Source organism: Mastigoproctus giganteus, chromosome 7 (genome assembly GCF_048544385.1).
Source record: "Mastigoproctus giganteus isolate SK-2022 chromosome 7, ASM4854438v1, whole genome shotgun sequence".
NCBI lineage: Eukaryota > Metazoa > Arthropoda > Arachnida > Uropygi > Thelyphonidae > Mastigoproctus > Mastigoproctus giganteus.
Window position 1 is genome coordinate 228,146,784 of NC_143581.1, and position 26,104 is coordinate 228,172,887.

The 26,104-nt window shown below is 37.0% G+C and overlaps 1 protein-coding gene across 1 annotated transcript in view; it reads left to right on the forward strand.

The window, feature by feature from the left end:
• LOC150083757 (STAM-binding protein) overlaps positions 1-26,104 on the forward strand; it is a 144,707-nt gene that overhangs the window by 26,608 nt on the left and 91,995 nt on the right. Inside the window, exons 3-4 of the mRNA XM_090377459.1 lie at positions 1,180-1,255; positions 9,523-9,615. Of these exons, the coding sequence (XP_090233585.1) occupies positions 1,180-1,255; positions 9,523-9,615 (169 nt within the window). The remainder of the gene's footprint in view (positions 1-1,179; positions 1,256-9,522; positions 9,616-26,104) is intronic.

Consider the following 26,104-nt stretch of genomic DNA (forward strand, 5'->3'; position numbering starts at 1 on the left):
ATGAGGTCATCATTGATCTTGGGATTGATTCCTTTGGACTGGCGCATACATCCAGTAGCAGAAAAGCAGTTTTCTGCTACTGACAGCTTCCTGCTATGCTCGCTAAACAGAGAATGTGTAGGTCATATATTGTTAAGGTTTCTCTCTAAGTGTTCAGTCAGCAGTGTTCCGATACCCACAACAGCAAAATGCAAACAAATATGAACAGAGAAAGTCAGCAGTACAACATTGGTTACTGGTATATATAAGCAACTCTCACATGTAAAATAGCTCCGATGTGTTTCATACAAGAAGAAAGTTAAAAACTAGGTATCCTCTTATGCTTTTGTAAACATTTTATAGTATTATATTTAACTTTACCATGTAAAACTACTCCTATAAAAATCTTCCTCGAATAACTCTTCCCCGATAGAGAAGATTATTGTTACTTATTCTCAGTGGGTACCACCACCCAGATGGCTGTTTGAGGGCTATTTGGTCCCTCTTCAGTGAGTGGGTAGGTATCCTGCTGGTATAACAGCTGACAATCCAGTTGTGAATTAATTTCACAGTATGAGAGATGCCAAGTGTGGTGTAGTTTGATACGTATAGGATTTAGAGCTAAAAAACCTCAGACTGCAAGAAGAGTTTACTGTGTTATATAAGTTTGTGCAATAGTGTCATCACACAGTAAACCAATCAAAATTGTACAGTGACTGATTGATTTAATGATTCAGATCAATCAGCACTTAATGGAAAGCAGTTTGCTTGCAGGTTTCCAGTAGTTCATGGGTAGTTTTTTCGCAGGCTTTTTTTTCATGTTGGCTGGAGAAGGTGCAATCAATATATCACTTTATAAAGGATAGTCTTATTCATACATGCATGCTTGAGTAGTTTGTGGCAAGATTATACAGTTCATTTGTGATGTCAAAAGAAAACTGTTAATAAAGAAATTTCAGTATTTTTCTGATATGTTCAAACTTATAATAGAAGGGAAAAATTGTACTAGTTAAAGTAACTATAAATATAAAATTCTTAAAATTGTTATTCTTGCAGCTTATCATAAATATATTGCAGCTTATCATAAATATATTGCAAATTAGATTTATAGGATCTTGGCTATAAATAGACTTTTAATCATTTGCCTATGCTTAATACAAACAGTTTTTTTATTTTTTTTATTTTATATTTTATTTTCAGCTTGTTTGTTGAAAGATTGCCAAAGCATCCAGATTATGCCACAGCATCTCCACTTGAAAAAAGCAATACAAAAAAGGTAGTAGAATATATTTGAGGAGTTTTAAATTCTGTTAATATATATTGTGGCCATTTTATTAAGTACAACAGCCTTTTTCGCAAAATGTATCACTGCTTCAGTAACGGCATTACATGTTCATTGTGTGTGATATAAAGCAGGTGAGCAGATATGTAGGGAAGCTCTATGTGTGCAATTTAGTAAGAAAATGAGAAAGATGAAAAATTTAAGTGATTTTGACAACCCTGCTGGGATTTTCACCTATGTCATAGGTGTACTGAGATTGGCTCAGTAATCAAATAACATCCAGCCAATGGAGATATGTGATCAGAACCAGCTGCAAGAGACCAATGGATGCTGATAAGACTTGTGCAGGGTAATGGAAAGGTTATGGTTAGTCAAATAACAATTGTAGTTAACCAAAGAGATAGTTCAGAATGCACAACTCATAGTATCTGTTGTGGATGGAATATAGCAGCTGCTGACTACTGAACTTCCCCTCCTCATCAAAAACTGAGCAGGTATAGTTACAATGAGCTCAGAAATACCAATATTGCACAGTGGTTGATTGGAAAAACATTTTCTGATCAGACAAGATCCTGCCCAGTTCCTGCTGTTTTATCCTGGTGTGAGGACCAGAATATGCCAAAACAGCATGAGTTCTTGGACCCACCCTGATAGGTGTCAACAATGCAGGCAGTACAATGGTGGGGTGAGTATTTTCATGGAGCATATCTCCCATATCTCCCATATCCCCACCTTGATACCAGTAGTGCAGCATTTGGATGCCACAGGTTATCTGGAAATCATTTCTGACTAGGTGCATTCCTTCATGGCTGCAGTTTATCCATCTGAGAATGGGTCTTCCAGCAGGAAGAACCCATTCTCAGATGGATAGTGGTGGTGGATAAATGGATGTGAGGTAGGTGTACTCATTCTTGGATAATGTGCACTGTTACAAGTCCAGAATTTTACATGAAGGGATGCATTCTCAGGTGGATAGACTGCACCCATTCTCAAATAAATACAGTCACAAGTCCAGAATTGGTTTCAGGAACATGAGTGAATTCAGCCTACTGTGACGAGGACTGAAGTCACCAAATCTCAATCCAGTTTGCCTGAGAGATCAGATGGAATTGAGGTCTTCAGAGTGGAGATTTACAACAATCTCCAATTTGCACCAACTGTGGGAAGCAAATAAGTCACTATGGACCAGCATCCCTGTGGCATGCTTTTGATACCTTGTTGAGTCTGTGCCATGATAGATCCAGGCTATTCTGAGAGCCAAAGCGGAAATCTACTTACTATGAGGTAGGTGTACCCAATAAAATGGCCATTCAATTTCACATAATTATTCAGTTCCTAGTGGGTTGAAGAAAATTTCATATTCTTTGTGCATATTAAATGAAGATTTATGAAACTATGCATTGCTATGAAGCTATATATTTTTTAACTGTTCAATGCTTGATGCATATATGTTTCAAGCGGTGGTGGTTTTTCATCCAGTTGAATGAAAAATTCTGAATTCCTGGATGGAAAATCTTGGTTCTTTATCTAGCACTCTTTCAGAGAGACTGGCTAACTCAGCCACTGTATGAAAATAGCCATAGAAGGCATTCTGTTCCCTTTTTATACAAGTGTTTGCTGGAACAAACTTTCATCTGTTGTTGTGGAAGTTGATCGCTTAAATTAATTCAAGGAAGAAGTGGACAAACTTTTGGAGCGAAGGGATGGGTAAAATGGGAAGATTTTTTAGTTTTTTTTGGCTGATGCTGTATAAGCTTGCTTTCTTGCATCATATGCCTCTAATGCTAAGTCCTGAACTCAGGTTTTTTCCACATATGGAAAAATCCTCTGTTTGAGTATTGTGTTGAAAGGGGAGGTAGAATTGTTTGAACCAAATAACATCTATGTTACTATGTGAATTTTACTTATTTTTTTGCACCTGTTATTCATTAAATACATGTTTGCTGCCACCTAGAGTAGTCTTAGGTAGCAGTGAACATGTACATGTTAAGTACATCATTTTGCAGTATGCATCAATTCAGAAATTTTTCTCATTATCTTTGTATAAAATGCCATTTAAAATTTATTAAATTTATGTGTTGGCTGAGGTTAGGTGAAAGTGCAGTTTAAAGATTTGAATGATAAGAACGTTTATCATCCAAACTGATATCAGCAGGTTATTTGATAGGATATCTTTTGGGAATATATTTGACTTGGTGTGTTCTGTACTGATACTTCTAGCATTGAATACCTCTGGTTTTTGTGGGAATTGACATAAGCACTATTCCGATTCCCACAGTATCATATCATATGCACATTGTCCCAGAAACCTTTATTACTTAACTCTACAATCAGTTTAGTTCTCTTTATTAGGAAAATCAATAAAAGATTTTGAAATTACTTAAATTAAATTTAATGACTGTGTGACAGTCAGATCCTCTGCTTGCATCTTCACGATGGTTGGGACTGTTAGTAATCCTGGGTAATAATCCTGTGCATGGAGGTTATCTCCATGCACAAGCATGCTGTGGGTGCTCACCCAGGTGTGAACTAACTTAAGCAGGGGTCGAGGTGTGCTGCCCACACCACATGGAGGAATGCTGCCCCTCTGTGTTACCAGGCAATACTAGGTGGTACATGACTCTCATCAACCAGTGCAATACCACCACTTTGCTTATTGTAGGCTTGAAGTGGTGGAACCCATGTTTAGTCTCCAGAGCTAAGTTCCGGTCAACCCTTCCCAATCTCTTCCAGTATGCGGTATGACTGATGACATTTGAGGTTATGATGAACATCATGGCGAGATCCAATCTTCCTTACATTTTGAGGGTACAGCTCCAAAACGGCGTTCGCAGGCCAGCTGCTAGTTAGCTCACCGGATCGAACCTATTGGTAATTCTTTAGGAGGCTTCCGGATCAGCTAGTGTATAATCTTGCTATCTCTACTCTGCCAGATAGTGACTGGAGGGAGTCCGAGTAGTTTGTATGCTGGGGGGCATTGTCGAGGCCACACTATGTCAAGGATCTGGGTATATTCTTACCATGTGTGTGCCATATCCAAAAATTTCTTTACTTCATACAGCATGTCCCCCCCCCCACACACACAGTTTTTCCTACTATTGAATACAGCATGAATTGTCAAACTAATAGAGTAAGCTTATCTGCGAAAAGATCTAAACCTCCCAAACTCTTCCTAGTTCATTTCACAAATATACATGGTCTCAATTCTAATCTCAGTGATGTTCCATTTCCACTTGCAGTCTGCCAAACCCCATGTAATTTTTCTGACAGAATCTCAGTTATTGGTTGATTCAGCTACTGCTCATGTCAGTTGCCCAAATTATTTGCTATATGATTCCTTTTGCCTCATAGGTTGTACTTGTGCATATGTCTGTTCCAATATTCCCTGTCAGAGACTTGGTAATTTGAAATCTCCTCTTTTTGATCTTCTTTGGCTTAAAATCTCTCTACCTCATTGTGTCAGATTCATCTGTCTCTACCATTCTCCTGACTCCACTAATCGGAGCTCTTTGACTTCCTCTCTTTGCAACTTGATTTTCTCCAGTCCAACTTTCCTAACAGTGAGGTAATTTTAACGTTCCCAACTCCAGCTGGCTTCCGTTTTCTAGTCACACCAACCCAGCTGGTCGAGATGCTGAGGCTTTTGCAAATACTAATGACCTTGCACAGATTATTCATTTACCTACAGGAATACCAGGCAATCCTAACCATACAACACGCTTGATCTTTTTCTCACAAACAACCCTTCTAAGTACACGGTCGAAGTGAGTGGTCCTTTAGGCACCTCAGATCATAAACTTGGTGATTATCTCTTCTCCAATGGAGCCTTTATCTCATGGCTGTTCCCAACCTCGTGTTGCTTGGCATTACAAGAATGCAAAATGTGATGACCTTCAAGATTTCTTTTCTTCTTTTTCTTGGTCGGATTACTGTTTCAAAACTTCTGATGTCAATGTTTGCTCAGATTGTGTCAGTGAAATTATTCTTGTAGGAATGGAATCCTTTATTCCACACTCCACTTTAAAATCTCATCCTTTATCTAAACCTTGGTTTTCAAATAAATGTGCTAAGTCTGTTCAAGAGAAGGACGTTGCATATCGTAATTGGCTTGCTTCCAATTCTTCAGTTTCATTTTCTGCCTACACCAAAGCTCGCAACAATTGTAAAGCAGTTATTAATCAGTCCAAACTAGATTTTGAACAGGCTAAGAGTAGAAAACTTGCTTCTTGACCTAATGCTAGCCAAGCATTCTGTTCTCTTGGCAAATCTATTGGCTGCAACTTTCGCCCATCTCTGCTCCCACCTCTGTCAAAACCAGATGGTTCTGTTGTCACTTCAGCCAATGATAAAGCTGACCTGCTAGCATCCCATTTTTCTTCTAACTCATGTATTAATGATCTTGGTAAAACACCTCCCACCATTCCCAATACGCCCCATTTAATGCCTCCTGTGGTTTTCCGTCAAAAGGATGTCAGAAGGATTTTGACGAATCTTGATGCTAAGAAAGCTCCAGGTCTTGATGGTATTTCTCCACTTGTTCTCAAAACCTGCTCCTGAACTTACTCCTATTTTTTGCTGCCTTTTTTCACTTCTTAATCCAAAGGTGTTTTTCCTTCTTGGAAATTTGCTCATATCCAGCCAGTTCCTAAAAAGTGTGAAAAATCCCTACCATCCAATATCGTCCCATTTCAATTACTTCTACTCTTTCTAAAGTAATGGAGAAATCAATTAACCGCCAAATCCTAAACTACCTATAAACCTTCCGTCTGATCAATGATCGCTCTTATAGATTCCGTCACTGTCGATCCACTGGTGATGTTCTGGCTTATGTTACCCATTTATGGACAAATTCAGTGTAAAAGTTTGGTGAAACCCAAGCAGTTGCTCTTGACATCTCAAAGGCTTTTGATCGTGTTTGTCATAAAGGTCTTCTAAACAAGCTTCCATCTTATACTTTGCCAATGGTTTTTTGGAATTGGTTATCCAGTTTTCTCTCTGATCGTTCACTTGATTGTGATGGTAGATGGCTCTCTCTCTCTTCTAACTTCTCCATTAATGCTGGTGTTCCCCAAGGTTCAGTTTCCCCCCCCCCCCTCCCCCCATCTTTTCCTCTTGTATATTAATGACTTTCTTCCATTGACTGGAAATCCTATCCATAGTTTTGCCAATGATAGCACATTGCATTTCACTTTCCATTTTGAGAAACCTTGCCCTGCTCAATCAGCTTCAACTTCTCGAATATCTGCTACCAATTCCTTAAATGCCGACCTCCAGGTAATTCTCCAGTGGGGCAAAGATGACTTAGTTGATTTCAATCCTTCTAAAACTCAGTCTTGCCTTATATCTCATGAAAAGGATTCTTCTGCTTCTATTCTTATCTTTGGTGACACTCCGATTTCTAGGCTAAATGATATATCTCTTTTGGGGATTACCCTGACTTCTAATCTCTCTTGGCACAAGCACATTACAAATATTGCTTCCTCTGCATCTAAAAAACTTGGTTTTCTCTTTCACTCTTGGCGTTACTTTTCTTCCAAACAGCTGTTCAATCTGTACAAATCTGAAATCTGCCCTACCATGGAATATTGTTCCCACATCTGGGTTGGTGCCCGCAAAACCTCTCTCAGGCTTCTAGATTCCATTCAGAAGAGGGCAGTTAGGTTAATTAATGACTCCTCTCTAACAGAGTCTCTCCACTTTGTTTCATAGATGTACTGTTTCTGCTGCATGCCTTTTCTACAGATACTTCCATGGGCACTGTACTTCTGAATTGGCTTCTATAATTCCCGCTCTCTCTCTTTCAAAACAGTCCGAACACGTGCCACCACCAGCTGACATCCATTTACTGTCCAACTTCAAACTCACAGAACCAGCTTTTTATCTTCCTCATTTATTCATTCAACTGCCGTTTTCTGGAACAACCTTCCTTCATACGTATTTCCTGAAAATTAATCTACAGATGTTGAAGTGTAATGTCAACAATTGTTTTCTTTCATCTTCTCAACCCAAGCACAGTACTAAGTACTATAGGTTTTAACGCCTCTCGCGTTTGGGGTTTTCATAAATAAAAAAAGGTAATCCTTGTATAACATGGTAGTTGGGTTCTTATAAAATGTCATGTTGTGCGAAACTGTGTTATACAGGACTAAGAAAAAGTACAAAATGCTAACAAAACTAAGAAAAATTTGCCTTTCTAGATTTTCTGTATCTTTTGCTCTCTTTAAAAAATCAGTAATCTGGGTTTGGTTGCTTTTGCTTGATGAATCTTTGTGAATTACATTGTATGGAACTAAGCATTTTTGAAGCTCCCTTTTGAACTTTGGGCTCCTTTCATTCAAGAATCTGCATTCAAGAAATAAGATTCTAATTCTCGGATAACTTTATGCCTTCCTGTATGCTTTTTAGTGTAAAATTTGGAAGTTGAGCATTTTCATCTGCGCTATCATCCTCTGAAATGATTTGGTTTTAACTCCGATGCCATTCCAACCAAATCTGCTTTGCCAGCCTCTTTTTCTACCAGTAATTCTTGAACGTCTTAAATAATGATTTGGTTTTAACTCCGATGCCATTCCAACCAAATCTGCTTTGCCAGCCTCTTTTTCTACCAGTAATTCTTGAACGTCTTAAATAATCATACCTTTTTTTTTTTTTTTTTTTTTTTTTTTAGGAGTGTTGGTGACTAAGGCCATGTTACTCTGTGTATATTGTCTGTAAATTGCTTGTGTTCTGTAGTCGATTTTCTGTTTTGCTGGGCGAAAACCCAAGTTTCCATGAGAAAAACCATGCTACCCTTGCCCAAGCCCAACTAATTCAGCTACGTTGTAAAAAAGACCCATAAAAATTCCTCCCGTTGATCGACTGGATTTGAACCCAGGTCTTTTCCACTCAGTGTGTGGAGGAGAGCGATTCTATCAACTGTGCTACCCATGAGGCTTCAGTAGTCATATCATTAAAACCTTTCCGTCCTACTGACATAACAAGTTCTACTATCACACTGATTCCATTTTCTGCCATTTCGACCATATTTCCTGAATGAACTGACTCTGGCCATACATTTTTCCATATGCATTTATTCTTGATGGTTTTACTTCTTTCAGTAATAAAGCTATAATTCTGATACAGCCCATAACTGAGAAATGTTTCCATGCCTCCATCACTTCAATAGATTCGGAATCAATTTTTTCCAAAATCCATTGTAACGATTTTCTGATGTAATGAGTTTTAAAGGTGGATATAATGCCTTGATCTAATGGCTGAAGGAAAGAAGTTGTATTAACCCAGTACAACTGTGGTGGTAGGAACATAATTTCAACATTTGGATGACTTAAACCTTTTGAATGGCTTGGTGTGCTATCCAAAACTGAAATTTTTCCACAAGTTCAATAGTACAGAACATAACGGGGATTTACCAACAAAATAAGATACAGGGATTTCTCAATAATTTTTTTTTTTTGACTAGTGAGTCAACAGCAGGAATTCAAAAATAGTGGAAATATCGAAAAATTACATCCAACATAATAGCAGGGTTTCTCCCGCACAAAAGCTCAAAATACCCTGTTATGTGAGGTTTACCAAAATTCTCTGACCTTGTTAGAGCGAAACTGTGTTATATAAATACTGTGTTGTGTGAGGATTGCCGCAATTTATCAATCATGTTAGAGCAAAACCATGTTGAAGTACTATGTTATACAGGGATTGCCTGTATATATATATATATATATTTATATATATATATATATATATATATATATTTTTTTTTTTTTTTTTTAATTTAAATAATATGATAGCACTATCAAAGTACTATAATTAAGTAATATGAATAGTAACTGAGTGAATGTAATATAATAAAGTTGCTACATCAACCGGAATATTATTATGCTAAAGTATTATTGCATTTTTACTTTTAAATTATAATTAATCATGTGTTCTCTGCTTATTTTTGCCTAAAAAATTGGACTCCGACTTCTTTCTAAATTGAACAATACAGGGCTGTTCAAATGAGCAGGGGATTGCATGATGAACATGCAAGCTGCAAGGGCATCAATAAAACGGCACATTTTTAGCTTTATATGGGCATATATCCTAGGAACACCTTGGAGCAATATCATGCTCTATTTCAACTGGGTGTAGTTTTCCTTTTATTTCATTTACTGTGTAAATCAGAGTTATGGAATAAAATTTAAATGTTACAGATCCATTCTCATTACAAATGAAGTTTGTTGGTTAAATTTATGGTTTTACTAATTTTTATTTTATTTCAGAAGTTAAATGAGATATTTCCTACTGCAGAAAAACTTAAAGCTATATTACAGGAACGTTATACTAAAGAATATGAATTATGGTTAGAAGAAAAGGTAATTGCATACAAGATACATTGTTTTTAAATTTTGTCTGTGAATTAAAGTTGAATAAGATAATTCAGTTTCTTATTAAGAGATGATCCATAATAATTGTGTTTGTAAATTAAAAATCATTTTCCTAAAGTAAAAATATATGGATACCTATAGCATCCATATATTTTTAGCATACTTTTTTGAATTTTTTTCTCGTTTGGGATTTTAATAAGGATTACTGTAACTGTTTTTCACAAAATAATGTTTTAAATTGCTCTCTCAGGTTGATACTTTTGACCTGAAAACAGTTGCAGAAAATTTCACAGGATTGAATGTAATAATATAAAAAGCCATTTAAAAATAAAATCAATTTATTTAATATTTATGCACAGAAACTTTATTGAGAAGTTTTTTACTATCACACAATTTTAGAATTAATTAAAGCCAGCTGGAGGATTTGTTGTATTTATTTTTAGATATATTTATATATTTTGTAATAAATTTTTTTTTTTTTTTTTTTGTATAATTAATGCTAGAAGAAAAATCGGAATTTGATTCTCGTGTATTAAATGTTTCTGTAGGATGGTTGTCTTCAATAATTTTCTAATTTTTCAGTTCCTTCATAAGTCCATAATAAACATTACTAATAATATCGGTGTAGATACATCATATCTACTCATCCTTCACAACAAGTTGCCCATGTATTGCACTACCTCGAATAAGTAATGCTTCACTTGCAATACCAGGGTACTTGCCCACCTACTGATGAAAAGCCAACCAGCTTTGAAATGGCACCATCTGGGTGGATGGTGAACACAAAGAATAATTAACAATAGTCTTCTTTATTAGTAAACCGTTACTTATTCGTGGTAGTGCAACACATTGGCAACTCGTTGTGAAGGATGAGCACAATATGAGATACAGATGAAATGATGCTTTTCACAATACTATCATAGTTTTTCTTTAAGAGTTTTCTATGGTGTATGTACATCGATATTATATAGATATCGAATCTTAAAATATTATGAATAGTTTCATTTAAATAATAAACATTACGAAAATTGGTCCCCGTTTTAAGTGGAAATTTCTGGAACCGATTATCCTCAAATTATGAGGATCCCGTGTAAATTACAAAATTCTGATTAGCATTAGTAGAGGCATATGATGCAAGAAAGCAAGCTTATTCAGCATCAGCCAAAAAAAGAAAAAAAAACAACCCTTCCACTTCACCCCTCCGTTTGTTCGAAATACCTGTCCAGCTGAGCCTTAAATTTATTTAGGCTATCAACTTCCACAACAAGGGATGGAAGTCTGTTCCACCAATCAACCCACTGGCTAAAGGCAAATTTCCGCACATCTATCCTACATCTGTCTTTCCTCAATTTGAATTTATGCCCTCTCAGGTGATTATTCTGAGCAAGAGGCAGTATCCCATCGGCATTGAGCATGCTCAAACCATTCAAGGCTTTGTACACCTCTATCAGATCACCTCGCTGGTGCCTAGTCTCCAGACACTGTAATTTGCAAAACTTAAGCCTTTCTTCGTAAGAGCAACCCTTCGTTCCGTTCACTAACCTTGTTGCCCTTCTCTGTACTCATTCCAGCAGCTCTACATCCTTCTTGAAATGAGGCCTCCAGACCTGTACACAGTACTCAAGGTGTGGCCTGACCATTGCCTTATACAAGGGAATAATCACCTCCTTATCCCTGCTAGAAACATTGCAGTATATCATTGATAAGACACCATGAGCTACTCTTGCAGCCTGTCTGCACTGCTCAGAGAACTTCATATCTGCCTGCACAATTACCTCCAGGTCCTTTTCATTCTCTACCACTGTCAGTGTAGTACCACAGAGTTGATACGTTGCTCTGGGGTTGCTGTTTCCCATATGTAGTACTTTACATTTGTCAATGTTAAACTTCATTTGCCACCTCTCAGCCCATCTGCTCAACCTTTCCAGATTCTGTTGCAGCAGCATAGTGTCAGTAGCGTCCTTAACAACACTGCCAACATTTGTATCGTCTGCAAACTTGGACATTAAGCTTGATATACCATCATCAATATTATTTATAAATACAGAAAACAACAATGGACCCAACACTGAACCCTGAGGGACTCCACTAATAACATTAGTCCACGATGAGCAGCGTCCATTAATTACCACTCTCTGTCTTCTGCCACTCAACCATCCCTTTATCCATAGCAACAATTTGCCACCAATGCCACACTGCTCCAATTTGTGCAGCAGTCTTCCATGTGCAACAGTATCAAAAGCCTTTCTAAGATCGAAATATATAATACAGGCATACCTCGGTTAACGTTACCTCTGATAACGAAGCTTCGATATAACGAAGTCCGCAATTTCAAGCCCCATTTAACATAAAAAAATATTCCAGTTTAATTAACTGAAATCTAAACAAATTGAAGAAATTACGGAAACCTTTGGGGCTTCTCGTGGTTGGTTCGAGAAATTTAAAAAACGGGCCAGGATTCATAGTGTAAAATTAACAGGAAAAGCTGCAAATAAGTTTCCAGAAAAACTAAAGGAAGTAATTGAACGTGAAAATTTTCCACCAAATTTGGTGTTCAGTGTTGACGAAAGCGGTTTGTTCTGGAAACGGATACCAACAAAAAGTTTCATTTCTATTGAAGAAAAATCAGCTGCTGGGTTCAAAGCAGCTAAAGACCTTTTAACGTTACTCTTTGGATCAAATGCCTCTGGCGATTATAAATTAAAATTGTTATTAGTTTACCATTCAGAATATCCGAGGGCGTTTAAAGGTAACATAAAAATGAATTTACCTGTAATATGGAAAGCAAATAGAAAAGCGTGGGTTACCAAGGAGTTATTTACTGATTGGTTTGTTAACCACTTTTGTCCTGAAGTAAAACGGTATTGTCAAAAAAACAACTTTGAAGAAAAAGCTCTTTTGTTGTTAGACAATGCTCCGGGACATCCTACTGATCTTAACATGTTGGACACGCATTCCTGTCAAAGTTGTGTTTCTTCCAGCAAACAACTTCCCTGATTCAACCATTGGATCAGGAAGTAATAGCATCATTTAAAGCTTATTATCTGCATCGAACATTAAGCAATTTAACTGAACTAGAGGATAAAGAGGAAATGACAGTTAAAACTTTTTGGAAAAACTACACCATTAAAAATGCAATTGAAAACATTGATAGTTCTTGGAAAGAAGTCACTAAGAAATGCTTAAATGGAGTTTGGCGCAAAATATGGCCAGAAGTTGTACTAGAAGAAGAAAATAACATCCAAGAAATTAGAAATGAAGTTATCCAGATGGCTCAATCAATAGGTTTCGAAAATGTCGATGAAGAGGATGTTAGAAATTTATTGAATGCAGAAGATGATGGTTTTTCAGTGGAAGATTTAGAAAACCTTGTTAGCAACGAAGACAAAGATAATGAAGACGAAGTTAAAGAAGTTCCTGCCGAAAAAGTGTTAACAATCAAAGATTTAAAAAGGTGCTTAAATGACATTGAAAACGTTTTAAATTTTTTTAGTGAAAATGATCCTGATTTAGGAAGAAGTTTTATTGTTAAGCGATCAGTGTTAAATGCAATAACTCCGTATAGGCAATTGTTAAATGAAAGAGACAAAAAGCATAAGCAATCAACTTTAGACTCCTATTTTAAAGTGTGATTTCACTTTGTATGTAAGTTTACTGTTTATTTAATAAAACTTTTCTTTGTTCGAAAAAAAAGCTTTTCATTTTCTTTAGGTAGGAATGTATCCCTATTCTGGCCATAGTATTTTTACCTCTGAAAACGAAATTTCGCTTAACGAAGTAATTTCGTGGAATGCATCCTATTCGTTATTCGAGGTATGCCTGTATAAAAGTTATTTTCTGCATCCAATTCTTTTGTGACCACATCATAGTATCCAATCAAATTGGTCAGGCAAGACCTTCCCTTAACAAAACCATGCTGTGCTGAGCTATAACTGAATTCTTGTCAAGATGATCCTGCAGTGCTTCTTTAACCAGTGCTTCCATTAATTTTCCTGGAACAGAAGTTAAACTCACAGGTCTATAATTACTTGTATCAGCCTTTGATCCTCCTTTGTGAATTGGGGTTACATTTGCACATCTCCAGTCTATGGGTACCTACTCTGAGTCCAAGGAAGTTCTCATAATTATGGCTAACAGATTGCTTACTTCCTTTGCTGCCTCCTTTAATATAACTGGATCCACTCCAGGTGCCTTCCTTGTATTTATCTTCAACAATTTCTCTTCCACTTTACTCTCAATTATTACAAGATCATCTAGCTCACTGCCAGTGTTTACTTCATCTATGGCATTCCCCTTCCTGAATAACTCCTCATGTGTGAATGTAGATGCAAAATATTGATTTAGTTTGTTAGCTACCTGAGCAGAATCATGAACAGTTGAACCATCGATATCAAGTGGACCAATCTGATTCATCCCCTTCCTTCTAGAGTTTACATAAGTAAAGAACTCCTTGCTGTTTTTCTTTGCATCCCTTGCGAAAGAGTTCTCGTAATCTGCCTTTGCCTGCCTAACCTCCTTTGTAACTTTGTTACAGATCAACTTATATCATAGGCTTCTGTGTCACATGTTAATTTATATGTATCCCATGCATTTTTCTTCTCTGCCATATGTCTCATTAGTTCATCTGACATCCATTTAGGCCTGAACCTTGAACAATATTTCTTAGTTGGTATGTAAAGCCTAGTAGCTTCCAAGATAAGTTCTTTGAATGCTTCCCATTTTGAGTTTGCTGTTCGTAACATCATCAGTTGGTCCCACTGTATAGAATTTAAATACTGTCTCAGACCATCGTAGTCGCCTTTATGAAAGCAATAACCCTTCCCTTTACCCCTAATGGTAGTTACCTCTTTGAGTAAATCCCACTTCAGCCACTGCGATCACTGCCACCTAGTGGTTCCTGTATCTGCAGATTCTTAATGCATGTAGAATCACTACTGATAATCAAATGAAGAGTATTGCTCCCTCTAGTTGCCTCCCAAACATGCTGATTTAGAAAACAATCATCCAATAAATCCACAAAAGCCTTGCTAGTGTGTGAATGACCAACCCACAAATTCCAGTCAATATCTGGGAAATTAAAATCTCCCATTATAAGACTTTCTGATTTACTGGCCCACTCTATTTCCCTGTACAATTTCTTATTATACTCATCAGAGTCATTAGGCCTATAGCACACTCCTACTCTCAATTTTGATCTCCCAATGCTTATGTCACACCAAATCGACTCGACACTGATCATGGATAATGCACTACGACATCAAAAAAAAAAAAAAAAAACTTGAACAATCATATAACAATCAGAAGACTTGAACAATATTTTTACGTGCCTCCAAACCCTACATCTCTGATTCAACCAATGGACCGAGGTGTTACTACCACATTTAAAGCCCTCTACATAAGGAACACCTTTTCCCAAGCTGTTAAAGCCATCAACACTGGTGAATATGTACAAAGCCAAAAGAGTTTTGGAAATCGTTCTAAAACGTTTCCAGTGCTTGGGATGAAGTGACTCAGAGAAAACCATGAATGGAGTGTGCAGAAAAGTTCGGAAGGTTTGCATAAAGGGTTTCCAAGCATCTGATGATTTGGTTGAGAATGTTAAAGCTCAAGTCAGTGAGCTTGGAAAAGAAGCAGGACTGGGCTCAAATGACAATGTACAAGAGATGATCGACAACGACAGGGATTGCTTCTCTAATGAAGAACTCGTGGAAATGACAAAAGAACAAGAGCATGCAATTGAGGGAGAAGATGATAAAGACTCTACAGAAGAAGAACCGATAAAGTTTCTGACTGCGAGAGGACTTAGTTAAGCTTTCGAACACTTTAAAAAAATGTGTGATTTTTTCCAGGACAACGACTCTGATATGGAACAAAGTTCAAAAGTAATAAGTTTAAAGAGAGAAATGAATCCCTACAAGTGGGTTTGTACAATGAGAAGAAGAGGACCAAAGTGCAACCCAAAAATTGAGTCTTTTCTGTCCAAAGATGTGAAAACTCGACAGCCTAAGGCCATCAGATTAATATTAATATTCATGATTTTAATTGATATTTTAAGTTTAATATGATTTTAATTGATATTTTAAGTTGGGGTATATGCCATAGGAAATATCCTATGGCATATACCCCAACTCACAAATGCATATGTTACCTTATGGGAATATGGTGCTTGCTTAGCACTGATTAACTTAGCTATTTTTCGGGAACGAATTATCAGCGTTAAGTTGATAATTCATTCTGTATGTAAGATAGTTTTCCAAGGATAATAAAATTATGTCCTATATCGGGAGGCACATTAAAATAATTGATCTTGTATAAAAATAATTGCATTTAATATGTAAAAAGTTGATTAGTCATGAGCTGATCTCAGATAAGAAAGTAGTCCGTACTTAAGAAGAGTTGGCTTAATTCTTTATTCACCTTCCTGAATATAGCAGAGCTAACCTCACAGAATTTGTTACGTGCTATTTTTACATTACACATCAATTGAAATTTTTTAGCTGCATTTTTTGTTTTTTTCCCCCTTCTTTTCATTTATTATTTTATACAGGCGATTGATAAAATGAGCCCACTTTGAAAGAGCCCATATCAAAGTACATAAGTTAACCAACCATTACTTTAGCACTCTATATACACTCCTAAAATTATATTGCTTACATTGTAGCCTATTAATGCCAACTAAAACATCCTTTCATAATCGATGATAAATTGAAACAGAATATATCATGGCATCATTTAAAGAAAATTGATGAGGAAAGGTACAGTAGAGGATGTGATATATTTCCTTAATTTTTTTTTTCCTACTTTCATATTTAGAAAAATAATTGAAAAAGAAAAATACTTTGTCTGTGAGAGACTGCCATGTGAATTGCAGAAGATTAATAAAGAACAACAATTATTTAAATTCCGTGTGTGGCTTATGGCGAGAAACTTTATGAAGGAATATGGAATATTTTAAGTGATTGATTTTCCACAACTGTTGTTGTAGTCAACAGAGTCGAGTTGTTTTTAAGGTAAGATAGAACCCCTGAGTATAAATTAGAAGATTTATTTTTAAAGTGGAGGGCTATTGTCCTCCGTTTAAAAAGTTTATTTTTTGCATTTTCAAATGTTTCTTTATTTCATGATAGGTGTTTGGGTTAAAGTTTACACATGGGTACGGACACCTACCTTGAATGTTCAGTGGGTGTGGTCTGCCTGACGGCGTGTTTGACAGGCGTTGCTTCTCCGAAGAGGTCACATGATGTATATGACGTCACTTCCGATCATGCGGCTTGCGACGTATTTGGTCATGTGACATATGTGCGTGTGGAGACTGCCAACGAGACTGTGCATTGCCCTAGTAAGGCGGTCACATGACATCAGTGGTGTTCTGCCCGCGCTTTTCTTCAAACTCAACAACCGCCTGTCTCACAGAATGTACATCAATGGCGCTATTCCACGGATATCGGCAACAGCAGTCTGAGAAAATGCGGGCACCTACTTGTACACATGTGAAGTAGCACTAAAATGAATGCATTTTGACCACCGGCTGTGTGCCTGCCACACACACACACACACACACACACACGCGTCCACCGAACTGGCCAAACTTTCAAAAGCTAGTCATGTGGTGCCACATGTCATACACTGGTCATGTGACATGCCGTTGCTTACTCCGATCTCGGCAACAAGCAGTCACAATATGTGCACCCACTTCTACACCTTCGTACAATGGCATGCAAGAGCTCTGCAGTGAATGCCGTCTTTCCCCTCACTGTCAGCTGGCATGGCCCGCATTCGGTGGCGTTAAAACGAAAACACATATAAAAAAAAGTTACTCTTTGCTGGGGGGGGGTGGGAATTTTATTCCACCGGAGGTCAAACTCACGAATCCGGAAAAGTCCGATTTTCTATTTTTCCGCTTAATAATATTTCAAGGAAAAATTCTATCGCTCTCGCGCTGTGTCGAATCCAGGAGGATAGGATGACATGGGGGGTTCATCTTAGGTGGATTTCATTCCCCCCGGCCAAAAAATAGCAATTTTTCTTTTGATTTGGCAACATTGCATTATCAGAAATATTAACAAACAATGCGATCCATACAAACGCAAAGATGAATAAGAATAAATAGTATTGTACTTAAAACGTTTGACTTGTCATGTGACATGCCGTTGCTTTCTCCGATCTCGGCGACAAGCAGGGAAAATATGTGTACCCACTTCTACAGCTTCGTAGAATGCCACACAAGTGCTCTGCAGTGAACGCCGTCTTTCCCCTGACTTCCAGCCAGCACGGCACTCATTCTGCAGTGAACAGCGCGGAAAGGAAAACACATCCTAAAAAGAGCAGTAAGAAGAAAATTTCAATTAAAATTTTAAAAATATATATGGCGAAATTTTCAATGCCCGACATCGTGGAAAGGATATTAAAATAAAAATTACGATTTTGCTCCCGGGGATGGGGGAGTTTATTCCAGCAGAGGTGAAAGTCACCAACCGGAAAAATCCGATTTTATTTTCTCCCTGAAAACTATACATAACTGCTTGATCAAACAAAATTTCAAGGAAAAATTCTTTAGCTCTCACCACGCAGTGTCGAATCCAGGAGGATAGATAATTGGGGGTGAGTTTAGTTTCTGGTAGATTGTAATCCTCCCACCCGGTGAAAAATAGCGATTTTAATATGGCAACATTACATTATCAGAAATATATAAATAATGAGATTGATGCATATGCAAAGATGAATAAGATTGTTATAGTACATAAACGTTTGATTATAATTAGTTTGATTTCGTGGGAATTTTATTCTGTGATTTCGGTATTATTAAACTATGATTATTGTTTTCTCTTATTATAATTAATAGTCATAAATATACAGAGTTCTTCCCTACGTTGTAAATATATACACATGTATATCCACAGAACTGACTAAAGTTTCGCAATCTTGTCATGTCACATGCCGGTGCTCTTCTCGGATATTGGCGAAAAGCAAGGAGAATAGAGTGTACCCACATCTACACCTTCGTAGAATGCGACGCAAGTGCTCTGCAGTGAATGCCATATTTCCATTGACTGCCTGCCCGCATGGCTCGCATTCTGTGGCGCTAAAAGGAAAACACATCAAAGAGAATACTTACGATAAAAACACATGAAAAATCCACGGAAGGGATACCCGATTGTAAGAAGAAAGCTGCGGACCAATTATTGATGAATTTCTTTTTCTTGTTTGAATAAATACAATATTGTCTTTTGTTGTAATTAAATATCTATGCAAAAAATTCATTTATGAAGGTGGTGTGTTTGCGCAAGATACAGAAGATGCAGGCTACACACGTTGCAAACTGTTACAAGGAATATAACTGACGTGCTCTAAAAATCAATTTTTATCGAGACTGAAATGTTGTCTTCGGGATCAGGACACATTTTAAACATTAAGGTTTCCAAATTAAATTCGTTAGTCAATAAATTCAAATACTTGGGTCAATCTTACAAAGCGACGGATCATCCCAAGCAGAGATCAGTAAGAGAATTGCTGATGGCAGAATGTCAAGTTAAATTGCGTTTTATGGAGCACAAAATATTCTAAAAAACGAAACACAGAAATGATAATACAAAGTATTTTTTTATATGGAGCTGAGATCTCGATTTTTAACAGGTGACGATAAAACAAATTGTTCTCAACAGAAATGGATTTTTAGAGACGCTCAGCAAGAACTTCTAGGAGGGAGAGAAAACGAAATGAAGACATAAGATAGAAAATGGAAGCGAAAAAGGATATAACTGCCTCTATCGAAGAGAAGTGTTTAAATTGGTTCGAAATGTAAAACGGAGAAAGGAAACCACATATGCAAAGGCAATCCTGGAATGGATACCTCCAGTGCAGCGCCCTTCTCTAGCATGTTACCAGTGTATGGAAAGGGGTACGCCGACATTCAGTCAGTGGAAGGATGGCATTCACTGTAGCGCCAGTTCCCTAGAATTGTACGAAGGTATAGAAGAGGATACCATTCTCTCAGTAAGAATCGTATTTCTAAATTACTTGCAACCGAAGTTTGTTTATTTATTCTTTTAAATGTTGTTTATTTATTTAAAAGTGACGGTCTTCGAAAAAAAAATAATAAATAAATAAATGAAAAGTATATAAAATATAATAAAAAAATATTATATTATAAAAATATTTTAAGTATAATATGCTGATAACATACACAATATCATGTTTAACGATGGGGTACCATTTTAGGAGTATGAGAATAGGTATCAATCGGATGGGGTAACATTCTTGAGATCAGTGTTGGGTCCAGGGGGATGACTGGGAGTGAGTTTCGGTAACAGGAAAAAATATCTAATTTATTATGTAATCAAAAGAAACAGACCCCTGGTTTTAAGTTCAGTATTCTATAGTTAAGAAAAATTGAATATATACTGTTGCATGTGCAATTATTTAAATCTTTCTTTTTTCCAAATGCACTTGGAAGAAAAGTGGTATTTTTTTCGCTATATAATTTTAAACTAAATAATAGATCAATTTCTTTGCTGCTTCGCTTATTACCTCCCTCCGAAATCATAGCAGGAAAAGGATATGGATATCATTGCCTCTATCGAATTAACGCATTTAAAATGGTATCGACATGTAAAACAGATGCAAGAAACCACACATGCAAAGGCAATCCTGGAATGGATGTCTCCAGGAAGAGGGAGGAGAATACCAAAGAAGACATGGATAGATTGAGTATGGGATTGCATGACAGCCGGAGGTCTAACTGATCACGTCACCTTGAATCTCACTTTCTGGCGGTAAAAAATTACTACCAAAAATTACTTGCAGGCTGAGGAGTATTCCCATTACAAATGGAAATACTCCTCTTTAAAAAAATTTCATCATTTTGAATCATTATTTCTAGAACAGGAGATATATTCACCGTCTTTTGACGTGTATATCCGTCAATAAAGTTTTTTAAGCTGCAGTGATCATGCATAGCTTTGATTGCCAGAAAAAAACGAAGAAAATAATTTTCACAAGAGTGTACCTCTCCTGTTTTTTTTTTTTTTTTTATCTTATTAATGTTAATTTTTACAAGCGGGTATCCCTTCTGTGGATTTTTCATGTGTTTTTATCGTAAGTATTCTCTTTGATGTGTTTTCCTTTTAGCGCCACAGAATGCGAGCAGGCAGTCAATGGAAATACGGCATTCACTGCAGAGCACTTGCGTCGCATTCTACGAAGGTGTAGATGTGGGTACACTCTATTCTCCTTGCTTTTCGCCAAAATCCGAGGAGAGCACCGGCATGTGACATGACCAGATTGCGAAACTTTAGTCAGTTCTGTGGATATACATGTGTATATATTTACAACATAGGGGAGAACTCTGTATATTTACGACTATTAATTATAATAAGAGAAAACAATAATCATAGTTTAATAATACCGAAATCACAGAATAAAATTCGCACAAAATCATACTAATTATAATCAAACGTTTATTATTATTATTATTATTAATAGCCATATGGTGCAAGGAAGCCTGAGGCTTTTGCTGCACCAGCCAAAATCCTGAGAGAGAGAAAGAGAGACAGACAGACAAACAGAGGGTCAGAAGTAGAAGGGAATCATCAAGGAGGAGAGGAATGATGATCTCCAGCTCAGGACCCTGGGTGTGCCAAGCCCATACTCACCAGATGTGAGCCCATACTATAACAATCTTATTCTCTTTGCATATGTATCAATCACATTATTTATTGATATTTCTGATAATGTAATGTTGCCATATTAAAATTAAAATCACTATTTTTCACCAGGTGGGAGGAATGTTATCTACCGGAAACGAAACTCACCCCAGTTATCTATCCTCCTGGATTCGACACTGTGTGGTGAGAGCTAAAGAATTTTTCCTTGAAATTTTGTTTAATCCAATGATTATGTATAGTTTTCAGGGAGTAAAAATAAAATCGGATTTTTCCAGATTGGTGACTTTCACCTCCGCTGGAATAAACTCCCCCATCTCCGGGAGCAAAATCATAATTTTTATTTTAATAACCTTTCCACGATGTCGTTGAAAATTTTGCCATATATATTTTTAAAATTTTAATTGAAATTTTCTTCTTACTGCTCTTTTTAGGACGTGTTTTCCTTTCAGCGCCACCGAATGCGTGCCATGCCGGCCTGAAGTCAAGGGAAAGCCAGCGTTCACTGCAGAGCACCATGTGTGGCATTCTACGAAGGTGTAGAAGTGGGTACACATATTTTCCCTGCTTGTTGCCGAGATTGGAGAAAGCAACGGCATGTCACATGACCAGTCTGTGTATGACGTATCCCTCACGTGACCAGCTTGCGAGACTTTGGCCAGTTCTGTGGATATATCGTAGATGTGTATACATTAATAACATATGGAAATGTTACAAAAAAAAAAAAAGGAAAAAATTTATATAATTATTATAGAATGTCGGAAAACAACAATCACAGTTCAATATCAAAATCGCAGATTAAAATTCGCACAAAATCAAACGTTTTAAGTACAGTACTCTTATAATCTTATTCATCTTTGCATATGTATGGATCGCATTGTTTGTTAATATTTCTGATAATGCAATGTTGCCAAATCAAAATAAAAATTGCTATTTTTCTGCAGGGGGAATGAAATCCACCTAAGATGAAACTCACCCCCCCCCCCCCGTAATCCTATCCTCTTGGAGTCGACACTGCGCGAGAGCGACAAAATTTTTACTTGAAATTTTGTCAGATCAAGTGGCCATGGATAGTTTTAAGCGGTAAAAATAGAAAATCGGATTTCTCCGGATTTGTGAGTTTGACCTCCGGTGGAATTAAATTCCAGCCTCCCCCCTCGCAAAAGAGTAACTTTTATTTTTATATGCTTTGCAAGACGTTGAAATTTTCGCCATATCAATTTTTAAAATTTTCTTCATACTGCGCTTTTTAGGGCCATATCTGTTTACATAAAACTCTAATTCAATAATTTTAGGGGAAAAAAACCGAAAATTTCACAAGAGTGTACTGCTTCAGTAGATATTCGTTTTTTTTTATCATAAGTATTCTCTTTAATTTGTTTTCCCTTCGAGCACCACCGAATTTCTGCCATGTCAGCTGGCAGCAAGGGGATGGCATTCACTGCAGAGCACTTGAGTGGCATTCTACGAAGGTGTAGAAGTGGGTACACATATTCTCCCTGCTTGTCGCTGAGAGCAGAGTAAGCAACGGCATGTCATATGACCAGTGTATGATGTGAAACACACGTGACTAGCTTTCGAAAGTTTAGACAGTTCTGTGGACATGTGTGTGGCAGGTATGCAAGCCGGTGGTAAAAATGCATTCATTTTAGCGCTACTTCGCATGTGTACAAGTGGGTGCACGCATTCTCTCAGACTGCTGTTGCCTACATCCGAGGAAAGCAACAGTGGAATAGCGCCATTGATGTACATTCTGTGAGACTGCTGGTTGCTGAATTCAAAGAAAAGCGCGGGTAACGCCATTGATGTCATGTGACCAGCTTACTACTGTAATGCGCAGTCTCGGCAGTCTCCACACGCACACGTCACATGACCAAATACGTCGGAAGTGACGTCATATACATCACGTGACCTCTTCGGAGAAGCAACGCCTGTCAAACACGGCTTCAGGCAGACCACGCCCACTGAACATTCAAGGTAGGTGTCCGTACCCATTTGTAAACTTTAACCGGTGTTTGTGCTAATTTATTCAGAAACACGACATGCAGCTTTCAAGGTTCTGGAACTAAACGAAAAGTGCTGCTTTAAATGACTCATCTGATGCACAAACATTGAAAGAAAATATTTTAGGACTTCTCCCTCATCAAATAAGAGATATAGGTGTTGCTATCCTGCATATGCCTATTAGGCCATATATTTTGAAGAAATGTTTCCCTTTAAAAATAGTAATTAAATTTTTATTTTAGCACAAAACAGAGTGCAGGTAAATCAAAATGGAAAATTTTGAAAATTTAAGCACTTCAGCTTGAGTAGAGTTAAATCTATTTTTAATTTCTTTAGCATTAGTAGAGCCATATGATGCAAGAAAGCAAGCTTATATAGCATCAGCCTAAAAATAAATAAATAAAATAAAATAAACCCCTTCCCATTTCTCCCGTGCATTCATTCCAAATGTTTGTCTAGTTCTGCCTTGAACTTATTTAAGTTGCTGACCTCCATTACAACAGATGGAAGTTTGTTCCAACTATCAGCCACCTGCTGGCTAAAGACGAATTTCCATACATCTATTCTACAATCATATTCTACATCTATTCCTTAATTTGAATTTATGCCCCCTCAGGTGAGCAATCTAAGCAAGAGGAGGAATCCAATTAGCATTGAGCTTGCTCAATCCATTCAAGACCTTATACACCTCAATTAAATCACCTTGCAGGTGTCCAGTCTCCAGAAGCTACAGTTTGCAGAACTTAAGCCTTTCTTGGTAACACTAGCCTTTTGTTCCACTCACTAATCTCATTACCCTTCTCTGTACTTGTTCCAGCAGTTCTACACCTTTCCTAAAATGAGGCCTCCAGCCCCCTGTATACAGCACTCAAGGTGTGGCCCGACCATTGCCTTATACAAGGGGACAATCACCTCCTTATCCCTGCTAACAAAATTCCTGAATATTATTGACACCATGAGCTACTCGTGCAGCCTTTTTTGCATTGCTCAGAAAACTTCATATCTGACTGCACAATTAACCTCAGGTCCTTTTCATTCTCCACTACCCTGAGTGTAGTACCATCCAGTTGATACGTTACTCTGGGGTACTGCTATCACATGCAGTACTTTACATTTGTCAATGTTAAACTTCAGTTGCCACCTCTCAATCCTTCTGCTCAACTTTTCCAGATCCTGTTGCAGTAGCGTACTATCATTATTGTCATTAACAACCCTGCCAACCTTCTTATCGTCTCCAAACTTAGACATTAACCCTGATATACCTTCATCAATATCATTGATAAATACTGAAAACAACGAGCCCAAAACCGAACACTGGGGGACTCTACTAATAACATTAGTCCATGAAGAGCAATGTCCATTGATAACCACTCTGTTGAGTGGTTAATCAACAGATAACCACTTAATCATCCTTTTATCCATTGTAGCAACTTGCCCTTAATGCCATACTGTTCCAATTTATACAATAGATTTCCATGTGCCACAGTATCAAAAGCTTTCCCAAAATCCAAGTACAGTGGGGAATGCTAGAATGAATGTAATTGGTTCTAGAACCTTGTTTATTATAGCATCTGTTTGTTGTAGCATACATTAAAATATATGTATTTAGGGGTAATTCATTCCAGGCCCACAGTCTAGAGCAAAGTTACCATCCAATACAACGATTTAAACAGGAAAAATATAATACAGAATGAAAAATATGTGTAAAAATAATATAAAATTAATTTATTTAACTTTTATACACTGTACATAAAATTTGAAAAGCATAAACAATGTTTCCTTAGTGAAAAATATGAACAAATTTTAATAAAAAGTATAAACAATCTAACACACATGAAAAGGATAAACAACCTTTCCCTAGTGAAAACTATAATCGAACTTTCCGTAATAAAAGCATAAAAAATCTTTCGCACATGAAAAGCATAAACAGTATTCCACCTAAAAATATAAACAAACTTTCCCTAATAAAAAACATAAAAAATCACATAGAGGTGGAAGGAGAGGAGTCGTCATTCCTCCTCATCTTGGGTGACTGTCCTGTTGGAATACGTTTGTCCACATTTTTGAAGAATGAATCCCAGGTTGACTGCTTCATCCTCGATTTTTGGACCCTCCAAAAGTGGGCCATCAAGATGTCATTAAAATGATTAAGGCCCATTTCCACAGCGGCAATATCTTAATTGGTAAGGTAATAAAGGGTAAATTTGTGCTTAATATATTTTTGCTTTTATAGCCTGGGGATAATATTCCTCCTATTTTCGCTAATTAGAATCGCTGTTTAATAGAATTAAAATTCAATTCACAAACGTGATCACAATGACTGGCGCTTACTGTGCATCGTATAATGAACGGTACTTTACTATGGTGACTCCATCGTAACGTGATTTGATTGTACAGTGAATCAGCTGTAAGGGGGGGTACATTGTATTTTTAACTATTTACGTGAAACTTCAGATAATTGGGGCAGCCGCTTAATCAGGCCAAAATACACTAGTCCCGATGTGTCCCAAATAACCGGAATCGACTGTATATAATAATTTTATCTGATATTAGTATTCATCTTAAAAATTTAGACAATCAAGAATTAGTTTAGAAACTGATTTAGAAAATTTGTCGTTAAAGTAATTATTGAGGATGTCAGTTGCAACATCCAGTGGATGTTGTGTGTGTGTGTGTGTGTGTGTGTGTGTGTGTGTGTGTGTGTGTGTGTGTGCGTGTGCATATTTGTATGCGTGTGCTTTGCCAAAACTTTATCCAAAATTTAATGAGACTATTGTTAATACCAAACAGTATTTGTAAAAAAGCAGTAACGT